Consider the following 15,406-nt stretch of genomic DNA (forward strand, 5'->3'; position numbering starts at 1 on the left):
GTTAATAAATATCAACGCATTGAAAAGTGTCAACAAGAGCTTGTGACTAATACATTAAATAATATCTTATATTGACACACATGTCCTTTTGGAAACACTTTTGGACATACCGTATGAGGCAGTGACGATATGCTATAGCTATGGCTTTCTAAGATAAATGTTGGGTAAAGGGGGGAACTTGGATCCAGATATCAGAGAAAGGGGAAAAAACATTTTGAGAAAATCCACTGATCCACTGATCTAGGGGGGGTTAAGCTTATTGTACCTTTCAAATGGCATGCAGAAGTCTGGCAGCAAAGAATAAGGTGTCCCCTTAAGGAAAAAGATATAAATTGTATCCCTTTTAAAGTGTCTTCTCTTAACTATATCCACAAGCCACTCAGCTTGGTGCACGACACCTGTGTGATTAGTATGAATTATATATAAGGGAGTTGAGAGATGTCGAGCCTCTTGAGTCAAACGGTCTCACTCTCTCTCACGCACGCGCACACACACACACACACACACACACACACACACACACTCTGCATCAGCACTTATCTCATTACGGCGAGGTGTCACGAGGGCTCCGACTGTATCCAGCGTGACGTGACCTACAGGGACCCTTGGTTAGCTAACTACCACACAGTAATTCCGGAGAAGTGGGTCGGCCTTCAGATGAGAAATTAGAAAGTTAACGTATTAGTGCCTCGTCTCTCTCGACGGGGTCGGACGGAACGAGGGACGGCCACGCCAACGTGTGTGTCACGGGGACATGAGGCACTTAAGTTGCTCAGCCTCCTCACCAGGCGACAAGCGTTCACGACATGCAGCTAATAAGGAAGTTGTTAAAACGCTGCAGGTCTCATGGATGGCCTGGAAGGTATTGCTATTTCCACTCTGGTTGCAGGAATCTTTTCATGCAATAAAATCTGAAAAGATGGGTATGGGTATCGGTATTATTATTTTATTATTATTACTTATCTATTTGGCTATTCAAAAAGAAGATCTACAAGCTCACAGCGCGCTACTTTGTGCTGTGAGCTTGTCGACCTATTTTCTTTTTTAATTATTATTATTTTGTATAAAAAAAAACTGCATGGTGGATGATGGCTTCCCCAGTTCAAATATGATTATTTTCGGGGTTCGCGGCCTGAAGCCACAGTAAAGCCTGGTATTTAGATTAGATTATAGAGCATTTCATAGACATAGCACTCTATAGTGTATACTCATACCGTAGTTTCACTGTACAGATACTGTATTCTACTGTTACATGTTAGGTTTGGCCTGGGTCGTGGCTCAGCGGTCCAGGTAATCCAGTCTGGCAGTGTGCTAGACTCACGATCCAGACGGCCTTTACTGCATGTCACCCCCCCCCCCCATCTCTCTCCCCATTTCCTGTCAGCCTGTCCCTCCACAAAAAATAAAACATAATAAATAAATAAAAAGTAAAAAAACATATGTTAGGTTCTTAGCTTGCTTATGATGTATTTGAGGTATTACCATGTGTTTGTTCTTGCTTACTGCAAGTCGCTCTGGATTTAGAGAGTCTGCTACCTAAATTGCAATTCTGCCCTGGACCATCTACTCCAGCCAATAGGAGCTTAGAATGTGTCCAGTCTCCAAGGAGACTGGACACATACTAAACTCCTATTGGCTGTTTTGGCTTTCCAATGTGCTCGGCTGCTCTCTGCAGCTTCATGCCACAAAACCCATGCCAAGCTCCTAAGTGCCATTATGTTGTAGCTAATTCATTGTTCATCATTGCCTTTTGTTTAGGATCAAGCAATGTTTGCTTTATGTGTTGTTTCAAGGGTGCCATGTAAAGGAGTACAGTAATATAGCTATATTATTAAACAATTTGTCATGAATAATTGTTAAAAAAAAATGAACATAATAGCCAAAATGACCTTGAAGGTTGACAACTAGCAAGTGGGAGTGGCTTTGGTGCATCTGTAATAGGGATGGGGCAATAATTGTTATCGTTTATCGTGATAAAAACGCTCACAATATATATCACAGAGATTTTAATTAATTGTGGATTTGTCCTCAATTCACATTTCACATTTGCCGAGCTGCATATCCAGTACCACTTAAACCCTCTAGAATTGGTCAAACGTACCTGCAAAGACGTATTTGATACAGCAGTGTTTTCATTGTTGTACAGTAGATCTATCATCTGCTATAGTTTTGTCAAACTTTACGCCTCAGAATAGAGGGTATGCGTTTGACATCATCGTCATACCCGGAAGTTATGCGGGAACACCTACTGAGTGGCAAAAAACTACTTTCTGGCCTTGCAGGCCTAGCCTCGGTCCCAGGCTTACTCATCTGAGAAGAGAAAAGCCTGGATTTCTGACAAAATCCCACAACTTCCGCCCAAAGCAAATGATAGTGTCTACGCCCAGCGTTTTGCAGCCCATACATCCAAACAGACAAGCACTATATCAGATTGTATTAAACGTGTTGTTAGACGTTAAACTCACGTTGCCACTCGATTTGCCATGCACATTATGCATGCGCATACGTTCTATATGCAGGCCTGCACATAACCCGTACGCCAGTGCACGTATGCATCGTCAAAAGGTTTTGTGCGCGACACATCAAAGGCATGCCAAGTGCATTTGCATACCAACAGCTGAGACAGGAATCTAGAGATTCCTCCTCCTGACATAACATTCCTGCAGGAGCTCAGCTGCACACAGCCAGCTGAGCCAGGCACCCAACATGCCTAATGTCCTGTTACTCCTGTAAGTAGTAGGCTACTTACAAAAAACTAGTGTTGACCAACCATTACAAGTGGCTCTTATCTGTTTCGATTGTATAAACAAGCTGAAAGGGAAAGTTATTTTGATTCCACTAACAGACGTTAGTGGAATCTCGGAATTTCGATATGAAAACCATGCATCTGTCACTTATAACAATGGACACACTTTGGGTTTGGATTGGAATTACTTCAGCATGGAACAGCTGCAGCATTAGGTGAGTAATTCATTGTATCATTTTGCACCTGTGTTGGAAGTAGTGGTAGTGGGTGAGCTGCTAACAAACGTCCACCTGCTGCTAAACAGTTACAAATACTGTCTGTCTCTGTGTAGCTTTGCAGCTTTGCATCTGCCCGTGTGAACGCAGCATAGAAGAACCCCCCGCTGTGCACACCAAGCTACATCTACTGGTGCTCGGAAGGACTAGCCCAAGATAATAATGTGCACCCCTGTCTATATGGATTGCTCTATGAGCTCAAGTGTCACGGTACGGTTATTTTCATTTCATTATTTGTTTTAGACTGTTAGCTATCACATGGAAAAGTTTGGGGACCCCGGAGCCATGGGGGGAAAATCTTTATCCAGGATGAAGGGCAGATGAGGACGACATATCGCCTTCTCACCCTCAGCTATCACACAAACGCTGCTTGAAAGCATCGTTAAACATACCCAGCAGCCGTCATTAATTAGCAGTATGTCCAATGAATAGCAAATGCAGCTTTTTTTTTTTTTTTTGACACTAATGTGTCGGGCCCTGTGATCCACTTAGTACTGCTGCTGCTTAATTACCAAAGATGAAATAACAGCAGTATATGCGCTTGGGCTGGCACACGCCACAAACAACCGCTCATCAAGTTTTCATGCATGCTGGAGTGGTGTTGCGAAGAAGACGGAAACATAATTTCCTGTTCTTCTTCTCCCCCCTGATCTCCGCTTCTCCCCCCCCCCGGCGGCGGTCCCCTGCGACTCTCTCTCGTTTCCCCAGCAGATGTAATTGTTGTGTTTCGGCGCGCTACACTTTGCACACGCTGCGAGCATCAGAAAAAGAGGAGGACGAAGGAGGAGGAAGGATTACAGAGGGGGCTGTAATCGAAGGAAGAAGAAAAGGAACACAACGTTTGCTTTTGTCTGGGTGGAAAACCTTGCATGTCCCTGAAAAACGGTAACTTTTTTCCGCTGTGTGTGTGTGTGTGTGTGTGTGTGTGTGTGTGTGTGTGTGTGTGTGAGGGGGCTTTATTATTGATGAGGGCAGTCGGGAAATGGGGGAGAGAGAGATGTGGAGTGACAGGCATCAAAGGCCGTCTGAATTGGGACTCGAATCCGCAACGCTCTGTCAGGCTACATTAGGTTCCACTACGCCAGCATTCCAGGCCCTGTTAGTACCTTCATTATTGGTTCAATCGGCTATTTTCTTTTTAAAGCCCACAGACAAACTTGACCACTTTCCCTTTAAATAACCCATTAAGACCTGAGTTTGATTCTACAAATGCCTTTGGTAATTCAAAATGATTCAACATTCAACAAAAGTGCAACACAGCGTGGCACAAACTGTGCGCTTTCCCGGACACTCTCATCCAGAGCGACTCACATGGTAAACACATGGCCTAAATCAAAGTTAGAGAGGCAGTGTAGTGCCTCGGTATAAACTGGTACACCAACCTAGCATCAGTCCAAACAATAAACTATATCAAAATAATAATCTACACAGTGCACATTCAAACTATAGAATTATCATAAATGAATGAATTACAATTGAACCTTAAATTGAGTCTGCATGGTCATCGAGACTAGAGGTCAAGTGCTACGGCCTAAGGTGGAGTCTGAAGAGGTGAGTCTGCAAGAGTATGTGTGTGTTTGTGTGTATATTTGGAGCAACGTCATCATCGACATCGATGGACTGCCATAAGCAAGCTTGTGCTGTAGATCAGTGGTTCCCGAAGTGGGGTCCAGGGACCCCCAGGGGCCCTTGAGGGAGTTCCAGGGGGTCCCCAGCTAAATGATAGTTTGGAACCAAATGGACCCTTATGTAAATTAACATGCAATCCCATAGTTGGAACGGTGTGGCGCTGCTATAGGAACCGGACCAATGTTTAAAGGCATCAACCATTATATAGTATATGTTGGGGTACGCATATATACAGTACATACGGACTTGGATATGACGCCACCTAGCGTCGACGTACGTAAATATAAGGACTTGGATATGACGCCACCTAGCGTCGACGTACGTAAATATAAGGACTTGGATATGACGCCACCTAGCGTTGACGTACGTAAATATAAGGACTTGGATATGACGGCACCTAGCGTCGAAGTACGTAAATATACGGTCTTGGATATGACGCCACCTAGCGTCGAAGTACGTAAATATACGGACTTGGGATATGGCGCCACCTAGCGCCGAAGTACGTAAATATACGGACTTGGGATATGGCGCCACCTAGCGTCGACGTACATATATATACGGACTTGGGAAAAAAGAGTTCAATGGGGGTCTGTAGACTAATATGCATGTCAAACTGGGGGTCCTTGAAATTAAACGGGTTGAGAATCACTGCTAGAGCCGTAAAAATGTTCTCTTATGGGGGGTCCCTGGCATATATTTTCAAACGGGGGTCCCGACTCCCGCGGGCTAATTAGTGTCAATTTGGGGGTCCTTGACATAAAAAAGTTTGGGAACTATAGCTGTAGATATAGGCACGGGCATTGACTTACAAAAAAAAAAAAAAGTTGAAGATACAGAGACAACCGTGCCTGGTGACATGTTTCCGCTATAGGCGAACATGAAGCTGAGCGGCAGCGGAGAGGGTTGCGAGTGCAGATGCTATGCTTGGCTAAAGGGGCAGAGGGTCCTTGGCTAAAGGCTATACGCGTATCTAAGGGGAGCTGAGCTGCGATGTGGACACCCGGCGCCACGGCTTTGATCTCTCCATCTGCTCCGCTGCACGGCTTCCTGTCCACTCTGGGCAGCCTGCATCCTGTTGGCATGAAACGGGCCATGGCGTTTAACCCAGTACGTCCTATACTGTAGCTGAGGCCCGTTCTACACAATGCCTCATAGAGCATAACATTTAGCTGAGGCCCGTTCTACACAATGCCTCATAGAGCATAACGTTTTGCGGAAAAAAACGCATGTCGGTGGTTCTCGAAGTTTTTCATGTCAAGGACCCCCAGCGTATTTGGCCGCGGACCCCCATCTCAAAATTTGAAGTGAAGAAACAATATAGGCCTACAGTATACAAAGATTTGCACACATTGCACAATAGCAGATCTATACAAGCCCATAGCACAGCACAAACTGACGCGCTATAAACGTATACAATATGTTTAACGTGGTTACACAGATGCTTTCCCCGGTTTTAATGGGTTAAGCACATCCGTGTGTGCGTGTGTCTGTGTGTGGGTGCGTCCGTGCATGCGTGCGTGCGTGCGGCCATGCATGCTTCTGTGTCTAACTCACGGAGGTGATGCCAAGCCATCTGCCCAAGGGCAGATCAAATATGTCGGCTGGCCTTTACAAATAGATGTGTATAGAAAGCTAAATCCACTCGCAGTCCGGTAGCACTAGCCACGCACTGCAGGGCCTCAGCATGGACTGTATGCTAATGAGAGTCTATATAGAAACAGGAGCTCCGGTCAAAATGTGTGCCCTGAGGCTATAGGCTTACTATAGTTTACGTTCTTCTTATACATTATGTTGCTGTCAGCGTGGAAAAGGGTATTTTGCAGTCTTCTGCAAATAAGGTTTAAATGTAATCTAGAGTGTTGTTAATGTTAATTCTAGACAGATCCAGGTCCATGTGTTGACCTGGCAACGGAACGTTTGTATAGTTTCAATGTACATACTATATGTTCTTGGTTTATGAGCCTAGATCAATGAGGCACTAGAGTCTAGACTATCTCTATTCTGCTATGCAATTATGTTGTTCTAATGAAACTTGAAAATGTGAAACGTCTCTCTCTGCATCACGGGACCCCCTGAGGGTCACCACCCACAGGTTAAGAACAAGTTACTCCACTGTATATTTCATACAGGGCTCTAATGAGGACACACATGCCTTCTGCTGTGTGCTGCGAATTTGCATTTTCAGCCTCTTAAGTGGAACTCCTATGCAGAGCAACTTACAGTAGAGTGAGCAACAGACGGCCTCCAGTGCAGGGGACTAAATTAACGCCTGCCAGGCACAGAATGACGGTAAATCTAGTCTACTACATTTAGGAGAGTAGATGATGGCGACCAACCACTGCTCTGGCCCCATGGTAAAGACATGAATGGATTTCACGTTTGCTTTCACTTCTGTCTGCTATGATGGATATACAGCGTGCTATTGCGTCAGCTTCAAACAGTGTGATTTTTTTGATCGATGCAAAAGAATAGCAATGAAATAGCAATTGTTTTAGCAATTACATTGCAGACAGACATTGACTGAATTATAGTATGATTATTATTATTTTCACTTCACCCCTCAGTTGAAAATAGCCTGTCTGGACAAAAAATGGAGAGACAAAGAAGCAAAGCGATTTTTCCAAATCCAATGACACGGAAGTCAATGGTGAATGAGATTGTGCGATCCCGTGATCTCCCGTTTCCCTGTATGACATCAATGGTGAGTGACTCATATGTTAATGAAGTGCGCCATCCAAAACAAACAATGGCGGAGAATCCGTGTGGGGGCAGTGGAGCAGATCAAAGACTGTAATGACTGACCACCACTGACCTTTCTTGACCATGCGCGCGGCCACGGTGAACTGCGTGGAGTCGTTGGCCGCTCCCTTTCCCCTGGACTTCCAGGACTCCTCTCGGGCCACGATGAGCTGCTTCCGGTCCTGGATGGTCATCTGGGCCTCGATGTGCTGGCTCTCCTCCACGTCCTCCGCTAGTATCCTCTGCTGAGGTGAGGAGGAGCAGAGGAAGAAGGCGCTGTCGTTAGACAAAAACTCTCTGGAAGAGTCGGCACAACACTTCCAAAGTGCAGGGCCACGATCACAGGTCTCCACAGTAGCCAAGCAGGGCATTAAACACCACGTCTTTCCTGACAACAAACACAAAAGCATTCCCTTCCCAACATTCAGAGGATCCTGTGTCTGTCTGTCTGTCTGTCTGTCTGTCTGTCGCACATAATGACTGTGAAATCCCATTAGCTCAAAGCATTGAACCACTTAACCACAAAACAAATGGTATGTTTATTTAGAAAGTAGCTAACCTGCAAGCTCACATGCAAGCTCGTAGAATTGTTATTTTAACTGAATGTTCGTCTATTTCCGCCAAATGTTTGCCTATGACATGCCTAGAATAGGCATACTAGTGTCCGGTTCACGCATACAAAATGTATTATTTGTTCTATTTTATTTTTTCCTTTTCTTGCCATACAACATGGTTAAGGGGGAAAAAACTGTTCAGTGGTTTTCTGGCATGCATATAGTCTTCAGGCTTAGCTTCGTGTAGCCAGACAAATCTGCCTTTGCATTGCAAATCTCCCCGGTCACCATGCAGGCCCCCCCATGTGTCCCCACTGAGACGCGCTTATAGGCCGGGCAAAAAGTTCCCCCCAGAGCGCAAAATGACATTGCGATTTCTATCATGCGATGAATCTGGTGCGATGAAAAGATAATAATAAACTGAAGAAAAATGGAAGTGAAAAGTCTGCCTGGCTTATGCTGGATTATTTATGGGAACAGAGTTTTTTGAATATCTCAGATTCTTCTTCCAAGCTGCGTTTTTGATCAAAACAAGCCTGATTTGCGGCTCATTTCTATAGATGATATGATTGCCGATTACAAAATGTATGTTTTGGGTGAATTAAAACATTCACAGGACTTGTTACATAGCGATTTTGCACTTCCTGTTTCTCCGTTACTGAGGGAAACTGCTTTGAAAACAAGATGGTCCTCCACAGAGATGAATAGTTGGCATTCTAGGAGTATGAATTCAGCCACCAGATGGCGGTTGCACGTTACTCACTTGTATGACAAAGTAGGTAAAAAACATGGCGATACAAGGTTTCTGCCCGACAGCAATAACTAGAAATGCACTCTCTCAAGATGCCAACTTGCGCCTTGCACATAAGTAGGCCATGTATGGCCTATATAGGCCTACTTGTGCACAAGCAGAGCGTGCCATGAGGTACACTCACCTCATACATTAACACATAAACACAAAGCTGTGCATAGGAGGCCCCTCAAATAAATAAATAATAATAATAATAACAAAAATGATTCAATATTTTTCCGGAGGGCACTTGCCTGGAATGCCATTTGGGATGAGGTTACATCAATAACAGCTTACTGAGGATAGAGGGAACCTGTCACATTCATTTTTTTCCCCTTTTTTACTCTGTCCCAACTCTGTCCCCCCAGTGCCTCCCTAGTGTCCCCCCAGTGCCTCCCCAGTGTCCCCCCAGTGCCTCCCCAGTGTCCCCCTCCCAGTCCCCCCCCCTGGTCACATTTGTACTGTACTTTCCAGCTTATAGTACCACTGCTACAAGCACCTCCAAAATGGAAACTTGACATATAAATGTCAAGATAATGTCAAGATGTCCTAATAACAGAGTTATATAAAATAAGTGTACCATGGCCGCAAGAATCTGCAAACTTCACTTAGCTGCCAAAAGTTTGAAATTACTTTTGGAAGAGCCACAGGGGAGGAAAACTACCATTTGAAAATGAGCTTTAAATGAAAGGGAAAAAAAGTGTCTCCGGCCAGAGATATTGGAGAGGAGATTGGTCCATTATAAAAGTAATTTGAAGTGAAGCTGCATTTAGCTTTCAACGATGATAGGGTATCATCAAGCACAAGAAATGATTTACCCTCATCTAATGACGTCCCATAATGACCCCTGATTTCCTTCATATGTTCGAAATCCAACCTGTGGAAATGTCCTTTAACCACTATACCAGGTCTTCAACATTCCTCAGGCCAAGGACCCCTGAGAGAGATGAAGCAGGAACATAATAATAACAGAAAAATAACTAGAAAAAAGTGCCCTTCTGGGCACAGGTCTCCACCAGGAGGTGTGTGTGTGATGTTTGGAAAAATGTTTTGGAGTAATATAAACATGTTTTTTTGTTTGTTTGTTTCTTGCAACAATTTTCTTCATTTTGTTGAGGAAATGCAGAGCCAGATCACAGATCACATCTCTGAGGATAGAATTCTAGATGTGCAGCATTTTGTACAAAACGGGCTACTCCTGCAAACTTTGGAAGGCAATCTTAGCTAATCATGCAGTGTAGAATCTGAGAAATCCAACAGGCTCGTCTTGATCACATGACTACAGAGATCATGAGTACCGATTTGCGTGAGATTAGGATGAAATCTGTGCGACTAACATAAACAATGTGTTTTGCAGAAGTCTGCCTCATGGTGGCGCTATAACCGGCAGATGTGGAGGGATGCAGGGACAATGTTTTTCCATGGCCTCTAGGGAGTGCACATACATAAGTATATCTGTATACAGATCGATGCAGTTATAGGTAAAAACAGGAATTAGCCTGTTATAGCACCACCGTGAGGCTGATTTGGGAAAGAAAATAGTGGCATGTCATCCTCGGCCTAGTGGAAATGTGTGTGTATAATTTCATGGAAATTGGATAACTGTGTTTGTGATTTTGTTCGAAACGGACCAATCATGTGAGCTTTGGAAGCCAATCTTATAGCCAATCAGGATGGAAGATGGGAAATCGTGCAGAAATGTGTTTTGCCTAAATTGGCCTCCTGGTGGCGCTATAACAGGCCGTTGAGGAATATTTGGGGCAGAGGTTCGTCGTTGGTATCCAGGGAGTGTGTGTGTGCAGAGATTAGCTGATAACGGACCGAAGGACGGACGGACACACGGACGGAGTGCAAAACATACTCTCTCCCCATGCCTTCGGCCTGGTGGAGACAATAAATATATTAATATATTAGTGTGTGTAGTCTGGTTGCCCTAATAATAATAATGCAGATTAAACTCTTTCCATAATTTCATAGATAGCTTCATAGACTTTTTTTTATGTTTTATGCCACAATTTTGCAACCCATTTTTTCACCCAGTGTCAATTATCTAATGTAATCCTGGGCGCTACACTTCCTCTGCCAACCTGGGGGGGCAGCGGACTGACCTCCTGCTTCCTTCTGAGGAGTCCAAGCTGTTTCCCCAGCCGGACGTAGCGTGTGGACGGAACACGTTATTCCGACCAGTTCCTTTCCCCTCCATCAGGCTGGCCAGGGGGGAGGTAGTTTAGAGACCAGGATTACTGCATGTTTTTGTGAGGGTACCTACCCTAGGGGACACGGGGAGACCTTCATAGACTTGATTGACTGCAGCACTGTCATCAGTGTTGTGTTGGATTCACGTTAATGTGTATTTTAAGACATTAAAATACACTAAAAACTTGTACTTGGTCTGCTCTTTCCCCCTCGCCACACCGAAAATAGCCGATCTACAAGCTCACAACGCCTCGCAGGCGGTGGTTACGTGCTGCCAGCACGGCAAGGAAACGCCAAATATGTGTCACAACTCACAACCGTAACCATGTGTTCCGCTGTTGCTTCATTTGAGTCATTTTTAGATATCGGGCCAGCTCTCTTGGTGGGGACTTGCAATCTATATACCAGTGAACCTTTCTAGTATTTTTATGCTGTCCCCTATGGTGTTCTATGCTAATGACCCATGATGAGACAAGGCTTAATTATGCATGTCATTGACACCACTTCCATCTCCTGTATTAGACAGGTATTATTTGTACTCTATCCCCTATGGATATGAAATATATCTCTGCCAATGTCTCTTCACCAGACAAGGTTTAACCCATTCTGACCGGGAACCCATTTTGGTGTTAATCATCATGTTATGCTTTAGCTATTGAAAAATAGCAGACCTACAAGCTCATAGCGCGCCACCGAGTGGCGCGCTACGAGCTTGTAGGTCTGCTATTTTCTGAAAAATCGACTGACATTTTTTTAATCTGATCTCAGGTCAGAATGGGTTGATCAGACCAGTGTGTGTCCAGTGGAAAACCTCGTATGAATCTGATCTCAGGTCAGAATGGGTTAATTACCGCATGCCACTGTGTTCAAAGACACTGTCTTGCAATTATAATTGTGTGGGTGTACAGCGTCACAGTTACATTCATACGTGTATGCTAGTCATGTATATGCAAATAATTATGTTAATCTTTTTTGTCTTCATAAAAAAAGTAGCGGAAAACGCTGATCTATGTACAATGCTGTCTAGTGTGAGCATGTATGTCTTTGGAGGATACCAGATGCAGACTGGATACCCTAGTGACCTCTTCAAACTAGACATCGTCACAATGGCTTGGTCTTGTATTAACACCCTTAACGCCTGCGGGTATTTGGAAGCATTAAATCAGGGCGCCCAGCGATTTGCAGCTTCAGAGCCTTAGATGTAGCCAAAACACCCCCGAGGGGATCGAGAACAACGGGAGGTATGATTACTTCTAACGCGACAAGCGACGGGGCCGACAAAAAACATTATCTTTGGTTAGAATTGGAAGCATTGATTTAGATTCAGAGTTATTCACGTTTTAAGATTTTTCATCCCATCCATTAAAATGGAGGGGGACCACTTTGGATGACGTCCCAGCCTGAAATGACATCGAATGTTGCCCAAATCGACGCTCCCAGCCTGGTGGTGCGCTCGGTTATGAAATGATTAAAGTTCAGTCGTGTGCTTAATCTCCGTCCAGGGCATGGAGCGTATAACTAACTGATAGGACGGAGACCTCCGTTTTGGCAGATAAGAGTGTGTGAACACCAGGGCCACTCTGGCATGTACTTTGGCATGTCACTCTGCCACCATCATCGCTACAAACAGGGCTTTGCATAGGAGGGGCTAGCGCCACACAAAAAAAATGAAATAAACTAAAACTAACTCACCATTTAATAACAGCATGGCTAAAATTGTGAATCGCTGATGTCATTTTGATGACCTTGTCAGCCCAAATATGAAGGGACGGCGAGGCAGTGGACCATTCTCTGTAGTATGTCTCTGTGTCTGGCAGTGTGTCCGGCTGTCCTTCAGATACAGTATGTCTAAATAAGGAGTTTTTGCCCAAATGTAGAGATTACAGACATCATAGTACTGATGCTCATATAGATGTCTGATGTCATGGAATGTACTCTGATAATAACTCTGATAAACATCATCTCAAGTGGCTGCCACATGACGTCACTGTCACTACTTAAAGCAAACATTAAAAGTCCATAGACTTGGCTGGGGTATGTTTTTTTTGGGTGGTGTTTGTTAAGCAAAAAAACCACACTCTTGTGGAGTGAGGGGCGCTCTTATTATCATACTTCAGCACATTCCGTGCTCAGCCAATCAAATCATCACATTCCGCGGTAGAAACACACAGACACACATAGCTAAAACATTAAAAGTCCATAGATTGGTGTTTCTTTTAAGGGGCGCTAGCCCATCCAATGCCAAGCTTTGAGGGTTTGTGTGAACACATTGGCTGATGATTGGCTGATCACCCCATAGCGATGATTTGATTGTCCGAGCAAAGTACATATTGAGTATAAAAATCACACCTGTGTGAAGTGAGGGGCGCTAATATTTCATGTTGCTACGATTAGGTGATATAGTGGTGATGTAAAACAAACAGTGTTTTTCCATTGTCATTGTCAATGGCGTTTTTAAAACAAGCATTGAACTAAAAACAAACATTAAACCTGTATATAGTAGGCCAGTAGGGGCTAGCGCCCCTCAAAAAGTAAGGGCAGAATGATTGGCTGAATGACATTTGTGATGATTTGATTGGCTGAGCACAGAATGTGATGTATGATGATGATGTGTGATGATAACAGCAGCACCCTCACTTCACAAGTGTGATTTCTTTCCATAGACTTAATTCCAAAAAGCCAGATGAGGGCCTATTGCGCCTCAAAAAGAACATGTAAAGCATATAAACCATGTATCGATCAAAGCGATGTGACGTCGCAGCAGGAGCATTGCACGTGCTTACATCATCAGTCCACAGTTCTATATAGGCCGGTCACGTAATATCGCGCACAATTAACTGCCATTGTGTTCTCCTCCTCTACCTCTCACCGACGTTTCTGCCACAAGTTGTTGTTGCGGGTATGAGCGGGCGACAGAGGACCTCCTCAAGGACGGGCGTCCTGCTCCTGGCCTCCCAGGTGCTGAACGTGGGCCTGCACAACATCCCTCCCGTGACGCTGGCCGTCCTGGCGCTCAACGTCTACCTCTTCCTGCTCCCCGCCGCGCCGCTGACGCGGGCGTGCCTGAGCGTCCAGCGCGCGTACTGGATGGGCGACTGGCGGCGGCTCCTCCTCTCGCCGCTGCACCACGCCGACGACCTGCACCTCTACTTCAACATGGCGTCCTTCCTGTGGAAGGGCGCCAGGCTGGAGCGCCGCCTCGGCCGGGCCTGGTTCCTCTACCTGCTGACCGTGTTCTCCCTGCTCACGGGCCTGGTCTACCTGCTGCTGGGAGCCGCACTGACGGCGCTCACGCGGGACCGCTCGTACGGTGCGCAGTGCGCCGTGGGCTTCTCCGGCGTCCTGTTCGCCCTCAAGGTGCTCAACAACCACTACCACCCCGGGGGCGTGACCTACGTGCTGGGCGTGCCCGTGGCCAACCGCTACGCCAGCTGGGCGGAGCTCGTTCTCATTCACGCGACGACCCCCGGCACGTCTCTGATCGGTCACCTCGCCGGCATCCTGGTCGGTCTGCTGTATACCGCTGGGCCACTAGAGGCCGCCATGAGGACGTGTGTGGGGCTCTCACCGAGGTCTTCTCACACGGCGCCGAACGACGCGGAGGGTTACCGGCGTCGGCGTTACACGGCGGGGATGACGGAGGAGCAGCAGTACGCCACCGCCATCAGGAACAGTCTGAGGAACACGGGAGGAGGCTCCGGTCAGTGGGGAGCTGCGCCACCTCCTCCTCCTCCTACCGCTGGATTCAGACTCCCAGAGCAGCATGCAGAGGAGGAGGAGGAGGAGGTCAGGAGATCGCGGCTGAGGAGGTTTGATCGCTGAACCCTCCAGCGGATCAGGAAGACTTCTCACACACAACCTATAGCCAAACATGGAACTATTACCTTTCGACTTTTTTGCCTTTTGTGTGTGTATAGTCCTTGACAAGTGCTCAAGACGTCTCGACACGTCTTTATAATTATACCTGTAGAGGAGGCCAGGACGTGTGGAGACATCTAATAGTGTATTTTTTAATGGTATAAAACAGGATCGTTAAAATCATTTTTTTGACAGGGCCGCTGCTTGTGCAGCAACGCCTTGTTACGGCCCGACAAAACTGTCTATTCCATAGAATAATCAAACCCCAGTTTATCAGAACATCTCACAACATGTTATGTAGAGTCCTGATGTAGAGGCAGGTATCAAAGTGGTGGTCTGAAATGTCTGAAATGTATTAATTTAAAGGATCCTTTTTTTAAGGTTTCAAGGTTCCATTTGTAAATAGGCCTACTATCAGTAGCATCAGTACAATATAATTGTAACAGCTCACACCACACCACACAGACGACAGGCATTGTATCTATCTCTGTAAGACAGTTAGAACTAGTCAAGATACTCAAGGTTGGGATCGGTGCCCATGTACCTGTATACAGTAGCTACTTCAAAAGAGTGAGAAATGCCCATGGGCTCAACACCAGAGGGAGCTCCACTGATCTCA

General features: G+C 45.5%; 1 protein-coding gene across 1 annotated transcript; it reads left to right on the forward strand.

Annotated features, from left to right (window-relative positions):
- Positions 1 to 13,830: 13,830 nt before the first annotated feature.
- LOC308314417 (rhomboid-related protein 4-like) lies at positions 13,831 to 14,751 on the forward strand (the record flags this gene model as incomplete). Its single annotated transcript, XM_080762049.1, has 1 exon — positions 13,831 to 14,751. The coding sequence occupies one exon, from the start codon at positions 13,831 to 13,833 to the stop codon at positions 14,749 to 14,751; it is 921 nt and encodes a 306-aa protein (XP_080618175.1).
- Between the last annotated feature and the right edge of the window lie 655 nt (positions 14,752 to 15,406).

This window comes from Protomyctophum bolini (genome assembly GCF_963924005.1).
Source record: "Protomyctophum bolini genome assembly, chromosome: 4".
NCBI classification, from domain to species: Eukaryota; Metazoa; Chordata; class Actinopteri; order Myctophiformes; family Myctophidae; genus Protomyctophum; species Protomyctophum bolini.